At 38.9% G+C, this 13,259-nt stretch overlaps 1 protein-coding gene across 1 annotated transcript in view; it reads right to left on the bottom strand.

Moving 5' to 3' along the window:
- Nucleotides 1–12,123, bottom strand: part of trip4 (thyroid hormone receptor interactor 4) — a 69,204-nt gene extending 57,081 nt beyond the window's left edge. Inside the window, exons 1-6 of the mRNA XM_017478775.3 lie at nucleotides 11,933–12,123; nucleotides 7,839–8,005; nucleotides 7,630–7,757; nucleotides 7,324–7,545; nucleotides 939–1,017; nucleotides 695–812 (exon numbers count right to left, since the gene is read on the bottom strand). Of these exons, the coding sequence (XP_017334264.1) occupies nucleotides 695–812; nucleotides 939–1,017; nucleotides 7,324–7,545; nucleotides 7,630–7,757; nucleotides 7,839–8,005; nucleotides 11,933–12,012 (794 nt within the window). The 5' untranslated portion in view covers nucleotides 12,013–12,123. The remainder of the gene's footprint in view (nucleotides 1–694; nucleotides 813–938; nucleotides 1,018–7,323; nucleotides 7,546–7,629; nucleotides 7,758–7,838; nucleotides 8,006–11,932) is intronic.
- Between the last annotated feature and the right edge of the window lie 1,136 nt (nucleotides 12,124–13,259).

Genomic DNA, 13,259 nt, shown 5'->3' on the forward strand with positions numbered 1-13,259 from the left:
CTGTACTATTGAAAACACATTATTAACCCATTATTTGATGTTCTGCTTTGTGAATGCAATTTATTTTTGAAAATATACACTCATTTCAAATCTGATGACTCCAACACACTCCAGAAAAATTTAAACTTCAATGGGAATATACTTCAAATATATATTTTTCCTCATATGTATTCATAGGAGTGCCCATAATTGTGGCCCACCTATATTTAACAACGAGACATTTTTTTGATAAACCTGAGTTTTGCTTGCAATTGTTTGATATCCATAAGAGCATTTTTTTTGGTATTTTTCAAGATCAAAAGGTTAAAAAATAAAGACAATTTTTCACAGCTTTCTCTGCTCATATTTACCAAGGGTGCCAATATTAGTGGAGGGCACTGTATATATGGTGCCTCTCTCACAGTTACTGTATATTCACTACATCATTTATTATTACATACGACATGCTTGCATCACCCTTTACTACATCTCCCCTTTATCAATCCACAAACTTCTCCACTCGCATGAAAACCTTTTCGCGGACTTGAATCACCTTTCCTTTACGGTCCTTCTGAGGCACGTACAAGCACATGAAAAGTGGAAGGTTCCTAACTACTGATAAATCCATTCCCATCAAAATTTCATCTGGAGTATGTAATGCTCCAGTGCTGACACACAGATAAACGGAGCGCGCTGTGCGTTTAGAGAAGTCTACCTGTTCTTGTCAAACTCCAGCAGTTTATCTTTGTGCTGAATGGCTTTCTCCAAGCCTGCCTTCATCCTGGCCTCCTGGTGGGGAAGGAAGTCTTGATCTCCCTCAGATACGATGTGATCTGTCATGTTTAAAGAGATACACACAGAGCCTTGACAGCCTCGCTGGGTAACGTGAAGGAAGAGGAAACAAACCGCTGAATCAGAGATCAGAGATCACTCCTTATTAAGATTTTGTTTTTACTCACCTCCCATGAGTTTCTTACGGAGTCTCTGACTTTTGTTCGAGTCCCGCTGCAAAATCTCTTGCTCTTCTGAAGTACACACCTGATTTCAAAATACAGGACATTATAAGAAACTGCATAGGAAACTGTCTATCTAAAAAAAAGAATTTAAAAAGAGACAAAGAGTCTATTATTATTGCATCTAAATAGAACATACTCTGGTTTGTGTAACATCAAAGTTCAGTGTAAAATTCAGACCCAAATTTCACTGACTGTCAGTACTCAGGAGATTAACCGTTACATTTTCAAGGTCACCTTTTACATTTCAGTGACATTTAAAACAAGCAAGATTTGCAGTTATATCATAATCATCATTACTGTTAAAGTAAATGATATAGTAAATGGTCTGCACTTATACAGCGCTTTTATCCAAAGCGCTTTACACCGTGTATCATTCACCCATTCACACACCAGTGGTAGCAGAGCTGCCATGCAAGGCGCTAACTTGCCATCGGGAGCAATTTGGGGTTCAGTGTCTTGTCCAAGGACACTTCGGCATGTGGAGTCACGTGGGCTGAGAATCGAACCGCCAACCCTATGATTAGTGGACAACCCGCTCTACCACCTGAGCCACAGCCGCTGTAACTATAACTGTAAAGTAGTATAACTGTAAAGTACTGTAACTAAAGAACTGTAAATATAACTAAAGTACTTTAACTATAACTGTAAAATACTGTAACTATAACTGTAAAGTACTGTAACTGTAAAGTACTGTAACTATAACTGTAAAGTAGTATAACTGTAAAGTACTGTAACTAAAGAACTGTAAATATAACTAAAGTACTTTAACTATAACTGTAAAATACTGTAACTATAACTGTAAAGTACTGTAACTGTAAAGTACTGTAACTATAACTGTAAAGTACTGTAACTGTAAAGTACTGTAACTGTAACTGAAGTATTGTAACTATAACAGTAAAGTACTGTAACTGTAAAGTACTGTAACTAAAGTACTGTAACTATAACTGTAAAGTATTGTAACTGTAAAGTACTGTAACTATAACTGTAAAGTACTGTAACTGTAAAGTATTGTAACTGTAAAGTACTGTAACTATAACTTTAAAGTACTGTAACTGTAAAGTACTGTAATTGTAACTAAAGTACTGTAAAGTACTGTAACTGTAAAGTACTGTAACTAAAGTACTGTAACTATAACTGTAAAGTACTGTAACTATAACTGTAAAGTATTGTAACTGTAAAGTACTGTAACTATAACTGTAAAGTACTGTAACTGTAAAGTATTGTAACTGTAAAGTACTGTAACTATAACTGTAAAGTACTGTAACTGTAAAGTACTGTAACTAAAGTAATGTAACTAACTGTAAAGTACTGTAACTGTAAAGTACTGTAACTATAACTGTAAAGTACTGTAACTGTAAAGTACTGTAACTGTAACTGAAGTATTGTAACTATAACAGTAAAGTACTGTAACTGTAAAGTACTGTAATTGTAACTAAAGTACTGTAAAGTACTGTAACTGTAAAGTACTGTAACTAAAGTACTGTAACTATAACTGTAAAGTACTGTAACTATAACTGTAAAGTATTGTAACTGTAAAGTACTGTAACTAAAGTAATGTAACTAACTGTAAAGTACTGTAACTGTAAAGTACTGTAACTATAACTGTAAAGTACTGTAACTGTAAAGTACTGTAACTGTAACTGAAGTATTGTAACTATAACAGTAAAGTACTGTAACTGTAAAGTACTGTAATTGTAACTAAAGTACTGTAAAGTACTGTAACTGTAAAGTACTGTAACTAAAGTACTGTAACTATAACTGTAAAGTACTGTAACTATAACTAAAGTATTGTAACTGTAAAGTACTTTAACTATAACTGTAAAGTACTGTAACTGTAAAGTATTGTAACTGTAAAGTACTGTAACTATAACTTTAAAGTACTGTAACTGTAAAGTACTGTAACTGTAAAGTAACTGACCCAGCACTGGCCAGTAGGATCGTCACGATTCTGTAAACATATCTTAAGATACTATACCAGCTGAAGTATCACGATTATACAACAGTCCACTAGTTTGATTGGTTGAGCGGCGTTACCAGAGTGCCTATATTTAGTATAACCGCACCGGGACATTTCACTGTGCATCGCGCCGCTCGTTTGTGTTCGCCGCGTAAAATTCCACTTCCTAGTTCGAAAGGTTGCGTCAGTAGAGTTAGCAACACCAACGAACATGACACTTTACAGGAATAGAACATTCGGCTTAAAATATGACAGCTCCTCAGACGAAAAGGAAAAAGGGATGCCGATTTCACCGGAAGCACCTTTAATTATTTCATTTACCTTTAATATTATTTTAATCGCCTACCTACTTTCATTCGAAAAGGGTTAAGCTGAGCTCAAATCGCCACTATTTCAATTCTGTATGTTAGTTTGAAAGTTTTTACGCATTTTAAGATAACTCCTACTAAACTGTATTCAATTGGATTAACAGATTTGAAATGAACATTAAATCTCGTCTGTAGATTATGTAAAAGTGACATTTCCACAAGTCGTAGGAAACTACCCTTTTTTCCTACAAGAATTAGATTTCCATAAAATATGTGTTAGAACTTTTATCATCCAAAGATTCATAAATATCATGATATAAATACTTGCTTATATTTCCCACCTCTAGTACAACAGTAACTGGTTCGGTCTGGAGAACCGGTGTGTGAGGGGTTTTAACAGGGACGCAACTGATTTCATTTGGATTACAGCTGTATTGGAATGGACTTTGACTTCCTCAATTAAACACAATCGACTGTGGTATTGGTGAGCTTAGCTGAACGGAGCTAATTGCTTTCCTGTCGGTTGGTTGGCGCAAAGCTGACTCCAGATTACTGGTCAACAGCGAGAACACTCTGACACTAAACTCAAGAAAACAAACAAACAGACAGACAAAATATCGTCCAAATCTTCATAATTATGTATTTTATGAAATAAATGTAAATGAATAAGTGGCTTTGGCACCGAATGGATCTATATTATTGATTTTAACTCCCTGAGTTTACCGTCATGTCAGAAGGAGCACTATTTGCCTTTTCTATCCTTCTGTCCTATCCTTTTACACCTGCTGTAGAGTAACACGTAGCTTAGCTGTCTTCATTTATAAATTAACCGATCCAGCACTTTCCAGTAGGGCTGTCACGATACACGATAAACATATCTTACGATACTACACCAGCTGAAGTATCACGATACCAAGTAGTATCACGATACCACGCAATATTGTGTTAATCCGTAATTCAAATCTACAAAATGAACCAAATTTACAGAAATCAATAGATATAAACAAAAACAGACACACCAGATTTTCATCTCAATACTTTATTAATGAGAATGAAGAACGGATGATCGATGAAGAAATGAAGACTGGTGATTAGATGCTTGCCAATTGTATGACTGCTCTCGGGTTTTCCCAACGTGCCACATATTTCATCTATTGTTCCCTAGAGCGGTGGAATTCGTAGCGCTTCATAATCAAGTTCCAGGACTTTCAAGGACTTTTCACGCACTTATTTTTTTGTTTCGTTTTCAAGGACTACATAAGGGATGTGCTGTGCTCACATGCGGTATTTTAATACAGCCGTGTCCCAATAAAGCTGTTCATATTTACGTATTTTTCTGTTGTCAGACAACGGAAGGAGTATGAAATAGTGACTGAAACGCGTTCCATTAAGACTACATGTTAACCAGCATTCACTTCCACTGCTTTCACTCTAAACTGCTAAAATCCCGATTTGACAGTATAATCACGAGGTCCTCTGACAAAACCATCACACACACAAGTTAAAGACAACGGCTGTGCCGTGATTTCGGCTGTACGTAAAATGATTCACTCAGAGACAAAGTTAGAAGTCGATGAATGTGTTGTTCCTCTCTTTCTGCCCCTCATTGAACAGAGTAGCCACAGAGAGAGGTGTTTCTCCAGGGGGAAACCAGGACCTCACGCTCGCACGGCAGTACTGGCCACTCTCCTCTACGGAAAGTAGCTAAAGTTTGCCCAAAATTTCACTAGCTTTGTCGTTAGGTGCTTTTTGAGGGAATAAAAACTCGCTAAAAGAGTCTGAGAAGTGGAACGGGGCTGACTCTGTCAAAATGAGTGAGAAAATAGCGGGAGGAGCAGCTGTAGTGGGGGGGGGGGGGGGGTCATATCTTAAGCGAAAGATAGTATTCACGTTCTATCGAAAATAAACACTTTAAAGTTATTTAGCAATTTTGTATTTATTGACTTTTTAATAACTTAAGCACGTGTTAAGCAGCACTACATTAAAAGAATGGCTATTTTCACGCTTTTCCAGTACTTCAAGTTCAAAAAGCCAGATTCAAGCACCTTGTACAACTCCTGATTTGAGTATTTACACTGAACACACTGAATGAAGTGTCACTAACCCTTGTGTATTCGAAGACGTGTCATCTTAGCGAAAATAGTATTAACTTTCGCACATACAACATTAATTACGGTACGACTGTATTGACGATACAACCGTTTAAAAAAATACGGTGGCATCGGCAGTATTTTGAAGCGTTGGTATGGCGATACTACCATAGTACCGGTATACCGTGCAACCCTACTGGCCAGCATTCAGTTTCAACTCGTGTGCATTAAATCACAAGCTTAAATTACATAGTTTAACTGTCTATTTGGTTGCAGTCAGAGGTTCTACTTATCTATCTGTCCAAGTACCCATTAGGGATGTAACGATACACTTCAGTCACGATTCGATTATCAAAATATTTTGAACAAAATTTAAATGTAGGAAAATTATAACTGAAAAGACTCTTTGAAACTTTTTATTATTATTATTATTATTTCTGAATTATATACACAACGTAAAACAATGTGCATTTTTTCTGTATGAAACTACATTTTTTTAAAAATGCTACAAACAGAGGTTTAAAATTGTTCAGGTTCACTACATCTTAAAAATAAATAAATAAATCGATAAATTCTCCAAATAAACAAAATAAAAGTCTCCGATCCAGGGAAAACGATCGATTGAAACATAATGAGCTCCGTAGCAGCGTCAGAGGCATCATTTTAACTTGAAACAGAGCTCCAAAGTCGGCTAAAATGACCGACCTCCACACCTCTCTCTCTCTCGGGAACTGCAGATCGCAGCGGCATGTGGCTGATGTCATTTGAAAGCTACTGCAGAGCTCTTTTTAACTTCTATAACGTCGTTGTGTAACCGCATAATTTGTGTCGGCCGTTGTGATCCGGCGCTATCGGGCCCAGCGTGCTCTATATATTTTAGAACTCTATGGTTTGCACAGATTGGGAACTCTGGTGTTCAAACAGTGCAACTGCATTAGATGCAGAATTAATAGAATGCTGATTATCTGGATCGGGCGTTTCCATGATGCACATCGTTATTTTTGCATCGTGATGCATTGTTCCATTCCGGGTATCCATCCATCCATCTCTCTCAAGTCTACTTTGGATTCCATCTATCCATCCATCTAAGTATCCATTCATCCATCCATCCATCCATCCATCCATCTCTCACAAGTGTACTTTGGATTCCATCTATCCTACTATCTACGTATCCATTCATTCATCCATCCATCTCTTTCAAGTTTACTTTGGATTCCATCTATACATCCATCTATGTATCTCCCCATCCATCCATCCATCCATCCATCCATCCCTTTCTCTCAAGTCTACTTTGGATTCCAGCTATACATCCAACTACGTATCCCTCCATCCATCCATCTCTCTCAAAGTCTACTTTGGATTCCAGCTATATAATCATCTACGTATCCCTCCATCCATCCATCTCTCTCAAAGTCTACTTTGGATTCCAGCTATATAATCATCTACGTATCCCTCCATCCATCCATCTCTCTCAAGTCTACTTTGGATTCCAGCTATACATCCATCTACGTATCCCTCCATCCATCCATCTCTCTCAAACTCTACTTTGGATTCCAGCTATATAACCATCTACGTATCCCTCCATCCATCCATCTCTCTCAAATCTATGGTGGATTCCAAAATCCACTTAAATGTGACCAGCAAACAGTCTTTTATTTCTGATTCAATATTCATAAATTTAAAGCAACAAAAGCCTTTCAGAATTAAACAAATATACATTTAGAATCTTTAGATGTTGTATTATTAAAGTCGTATATCATATAAATGTATGTTCACGTCATATAACTCATATCATATAAATGATCTTTACCAAAACGGCCCCCAACACATTAGAATAAAAGTTCTCAAGTGAGATCATGGAGATCATTTACAGTGTAAACTTTCCTAAAAACGGACAGAAGTGTGGCTATAGTAAAGTCGATACTGAAACTGAAACTCAACACAAAGACCTGACCAGGCGTGTCGATACGCACCAGACTGCCGCAGAAGAAACACGGGCCAGAGCCCTCCTGTTCACACACGATCCGGCCACAGGTCAGGCAGTTGTTAATCAGTTTGTGTTTCTGAGCTAAGCAGTCGCAGGAATGACGTCCAGGCAGCAGGACAGTGAGTCTATCCTGACCCTCTTTGGCGTATAAATTCACAAATTTGTTCTTCTTCTTAGTGGAGGAAGAGCTGCTGCTGTTCTCTTGTGCCTACAAAAAATAAACACAATGCTAAAATGAGGTCTCATATCGAAGAAAACAAACAAAGCCGGGGTTTAAAGTCACGACACACACCTTCATCAGGTCGATGGGAGTTTTTACAATCTCCGGCTCGGGTTCAGCCGGACTGATCGAGACCACCTCTTGTTTGTTCCGTCCTTTCCGTTTTTTCTTCTGAGTGTCTTTTGTTGTGTCTGGACCCTCTGTAGAAGCAGTTTGTTTTAAAAACAAACAAGCGTTGATCAAAGAACATCGTGAAGGTGAATGAAAGCCATCTCACTCACCTGTTCTCGTGAGGATCAGGTCCGTGTCTCTGTCCTGCTGTTTCTGACAGCGTCGCCATCTCTCCAGCAGCTCGTCAACAAACTCCTTCTTCCTCCCTTCTGTTCCCTGCAGAAGATCACCGACATACTCCACAAACTCATCCTCATCACTGATGGACAGGATGTACCTGAAACACAACAAACACTGAGCAGTTAGACAGATTAACATCCAACTGACTAAGCAGCAAGGGGGGTGGGGGTAGGAGGGGGGTAGAAACAGGGATACAGACATATGGAGACAGCCAGAGACAGACAGATGGAGAAAAACAGAGAGTGAGACAAACAGAGAATGAGAAATAGACACGGGAAAAGAGAGGAAGACAGAGAAAAGAGACACAGACAGGTAAATGACAAAGAGACAGACAGAGGAAGACAGGGGAGAGACAGACAGGTAAGCACAGAGTGAGATGTAGAGACAGAGAAAGAGAGACAGACAAGTAAACAGAGAGAGATGTAGAGATGGAAAGAGAGGGAGACAGGAGAGACAGACAGGTAAACAGAGAGAGAAGTGGATATAGAACAAGAGACAGACAGGTAAACAGAGAGAGAGAGAGAGAGAGAGAGAGAGATGTACGGACAGACAGGTAAAGACAGAGAGAGATGTAGAGATGGAAAGAGAGACAGACAGGTAAACAGAGAGAGAGGTGTAGGGACAGACAGGTAAACACAGAGAGATGTAGAGACCGAAAGAGAGACAGACAGGTAAACAGAGAGAGAGATGTAGAGACAAAGAGAGACAGACAGGTAAACAGAGAGAGAGATGTAGGGACAGACAGGTAAACAGAGAGAGAGATGTAGGGACAGACAGGTAAACACAGAGAGATGCAGAGACAGAAAGAGAGACAGACAGGTAAACAGAGAGAGATGTAGAGACAGAAAGAGAGACAGACAGGTAAACAGAGAGATGTAGAGACAGAAAAAGAGACAGACAGGTAAACAGAGAGAGATGTAGAGACAGAAAGAGAGACAGACAGGTAAACAGAGACAGATGTAGAGACAGAAAGAAAGACAGACAGGTAAACAGAAGATGTAGAGACAGAAAAAGAGACAGACAGGTAAACAGAGAGAGATGTAGAGACAGAAAGAGAGACAGACAAGTAAACAGAGACAGATGTAGAGACAGAAAGAAAGACAGACAGGTAAACAGAAGATGTAGAGACAGAAAGAGAGACAGACAAGTAAACAGAGAGAGAGATGTAGAGACAGAAAGAAAGACAGACAAGTAAACAGAGAGAGATGTAGAGACAGAAAAAGAGACAGACAGGTAAACAGAGACAGATGTAGAGACAGAAAGAAAGACAGACAGGTAAACACAGATGTAGAGACAGAAAGAGAGACAGACAGGTAAACACAGATGTAGAGACAGAAAGAGAGACAGACAGGTAAACACTGATGTAGAGACAGAAAGAGAGACAGACAGGTAAACACAGATGTAGAGACAGAAAGAGAGACAGACAGGTAAACACAGATGTAGAGACAGAAAGAGAGATAGACAGGTAAACACAGATGTAGAGACAGAAAGAGAGACAGACAGGTAAACACAGAGATGTAGAGACAGACAGGTAAACACAGATGTAGAGACAGAAAGAGAGACAGACAGGTAAACAGAGAGATGTAGAGACAGAAAAAGAGACAGACAGGTAAACAGAGAGAGATGTAGAGACAGAAAGAGAGACAGACAGGTAAACAGAGACAGATGTAGAGACAGAAAGAAAGACAGACAGGTAAACAGAAGATGTAGAGACAGAAAAAGAGACAGACAGGTAAACAGAGAGAGATGTAGAGACAGAAAGAGAGACAGACAAGTAAACAGAGAGAGATGTAGAGACAAAGAGAGACAGACAGGTAAACAGAGACAGATGTAGAGACAGAAAGAGAGACAGACAGGTAAACACAGATGTAGAGACAGAAAGAGAGACAGACAGGTAAACACAGATGTAGAGACAGAAAGAGAGACAGACAGGTAAACACAGATGTAGAGACAGAAAGAGAGACAGACAGGTAAACACAGATGTAGAGACAGAAAGAGAGACAGACAGGTAAACACAGATGTAGAGACAGAAAGAGAGATAGACAGGTAAACACAGATGTAGAGACAGAAAGAGAGACAGACAGGTAAACACAGATATAGAGACAGAAAGAGAGACAGACAGGTAAACACAGAGATGTAGAGACAGACAGGTAAACACAGATGTAGAGACAGAAAGAAAGAAAGACAGGTAAACACAGATGTAGAGACAGAAAGAAAGACAGACAGGTAAACACAGATGTAGAGACAGAAAGGGAGACAGACAGGCAAGCACAGATGTAGAGACAGAAAGGGAGACAGACAGGCAAGCACAGATGTAGAGACAGAAAGGGAGACAGACAGGTAAACACAGATGTAGAGACAGAAAGAGAGACAGACAGGTAAACACAGAGATGTAGAGACAGACAGGTAAACACAGATGTAGAGACAGAAAGAGAGACAGACAGGTAAACAGAGAGATGTAGAGACAGAAAAAGAGACAGACAGGTAAACAGAGAGAGATGTAGAGACAGAAAGAGAGACAGACAGGTAAACAGAGACAGATGTAGAGACAGAAAGAAAGACAGACAGGTAAACAGAAGATGTAGAGACAGAAAAAGAGACAGACAGGTAAACAGAGAGAGATGTAGAGACAGAAAGAGAGACAGACAAGTAAACAGAGAGAGATGTAGAGACAAAGAGAGACAGACAGGTAAACAGAGACAGATGTAGAGACAGAAAGAGAGACAGACAGGTAAACACAGATGTAGAGACAGAAAGAGAGACAGACAGGTAAACACAGATGTAGAGACAGAAAGAGAGACAGACAGGTAAACACAGATGTAGAGACAGAAAGAGAGACAGACAGGTAAACACAGATGTAGAGACAGAAAGAGAGACAGACAGGTAAACACAGATGTAGAGACAGAAAGAGAGATAGACAGGTAAACACAGATGTAGAGACAGAAAGAGAGACAGACAGGTAAACACAGATATAGAGACAGAAAGAGAGACAGACAGGTAAACACAGAGATGTAGAGACAGACAGGTAAACACAGATGTAGAGACAGAAAGAAAGAAAGACAGGTAAACACAGATGTAGAGACAGAAAGAAAGACAGACAGGTAAACACAGATGTAGAGACAGAAAGGGAGACAGACAGGCAAGCACAGATGTAGAGACAGAAAGGGAGACAGACAGGCAAGCACAGATGTAGAGACAGAAAGGGAGACAGACAGGTAAACACAGATGTAGAGACAGAAAGAGAGACAGACAGGTAAACACAGATGTAGAGACAGAAAGGGAGACAGACAGGTAAACACAGATGTAGAGACAGAAAGAAAGACAGACAGGTAAACACAGATGTAGAGACAGAAAGAGAGACAGACAGGTAAACACAGATGTACAGACAGAAAGGGAGACAGACAGGTAAACACAGATGTAGAGACAGAAAGAGAGACAGACAGGTAAACACAGATGTAGAGACAGAAAGAAAGACAGACAGGTAAACACAGATGTAGAGACAGAAAGAGAGACAGACAGGTAAACACAGATGTACAGACAGAAAGGGAGACAGACAGGTAAACACAGATGTAGAGACAGAAAGAGAGACAGACAGGTAAACACAGATGTAGAGACAGAAAGAAAGACAGACAGGTAAACACGTAAATCTTTAGACACATGAAGCAGGAAGATATTTAGACACTTCCACACACTAATGCATTCAGCGTTACTGTGACTAATCTAATCTAATCTAATCTAATCCAATAAGGTAACACGTTCCTTTATTAATGTGCTATTTATAGTGACATTTATTTTGACATTTATTTTGACGTGACATTTATTTTACTACAAACACAACTAGCTAGCACGATATAAGCAGAGCAGTGAAACACTGCTGCAGCTCATATTATGGGTTTACATACAGAAGCTGTTCTGACGGCTAACAGTGTAGCTAACAGTGTAGCTAACAGATATCAGGCTTGAATTCTGGGCCAGTTTTCTACGGAAAGAAGCTAAGTTAGCATTTCACAGAGTAGCTACTCACTGAACAATGTCATCACTCGCTTCCAGGCCAAACTGGCTGTGTAACTCCTGCACACACCAGCGATGCAGAGATTCCGACATTATGAGTAATTTTGTGGAGAATCTTTTAGTTTTACAACACGCAACTAGCCAGCAGTTTCACTCAGCAGCTAGCTAGCAGTAATAGTTTGACGTGAGCCGCGTGCTTCAAAATAAAAGTTTCATAATGACGTTAAACTGTTTATAATAAATAGATAGATAGATAGATAGATAGATAGATAGATAGATAGATAGATATAAACTCATAATTTTGTGGGAATTAATACAAAAGCAGTACATTGATTTTAAAAAAAAACACTGCCAAGTAAACATGTACAGTAGGTGGAGGTTAGAGATGTAGTCACAGATGAATTAGCATAAGTAACATTAGCCATTTTGGTGACGCATGCTATCACTAATAATTAAAATTTGTTTAAAAAATAATGAATAAATACCAATAAAAACGTATCCCATTGACTTAGAACTATGCAATCTACCAAAACGCAGACAATGAATACACTGAGCTGGACATATAATATAATATGTGTCCCTGCTGGGGGAAAAAATCACAGAAATTCTAATGGTTTCCACTACAAATACCATCACAAACCATCAACTAACCATTAAAACTATTACCATTACCATTACTGGTCCTTAATGGTATCCACTAGACATAACATGCCATCAGCAGAAGGCAACAAATTAACAGCAGAGACCCATGTGGACCATTACAGTTTCCGTTCAAACCATTACAACCATTCTGAGGGTTTCTATCAGGTTTTGTTTCAGCAGGGGTTTTCTGTGACTCATGACATAATTAAATTGAGGTCATTTTTATTTTACCCGCTTTGCTTAAATGCTTTCATTTTTCATGATTTTAGTAATTTGTCGATTACATTTTGAACGTGTAGGTTTTTCTTTAATCTCTATCCTAGGAATGGGAGCTTGGAATACACCCTGAATGGGATGCCAGTCCATAACAGGCACCATGCACACCCACATTTACTCTTGTCTACTTTGGATTCCATATATACACCCATTAACATATCCATCCATCCATCCATCCATCTCTCAAGTCTACTTTGGATTCCATCTATACATCCATCTACATATCTCTCCATCAATCCATCCATCCACCATCCATCCATCTCTTTCAAGTCTACTTTGGATTCCATCTATGTATCCATCTACATATCCCATGCACACACACATTTACACCTAGGAACAATTTACGTAGCAAAGTGGCAAGTTTTTGGGAGGTTGGAGGAAACTGGAGAACCCGGAGGAAACAAACGCAGACATCAGTAAAA

This window comes from Ictalurus punctatus, chromosome 10 (assembly GCF_001660625.3).
Source record: "Ictalurus punctatus breed USDA103 chromosome 10, Coco_2.0, whole genome shotgun sequence".
In the NCBI taxonomy this organism is placed as follows: Eukaryota; Metazoa; Chordata; class Actinopteri; order Siluriformes; family Ictaluridae; genus Ictalurus; species Ictalurus punctatus.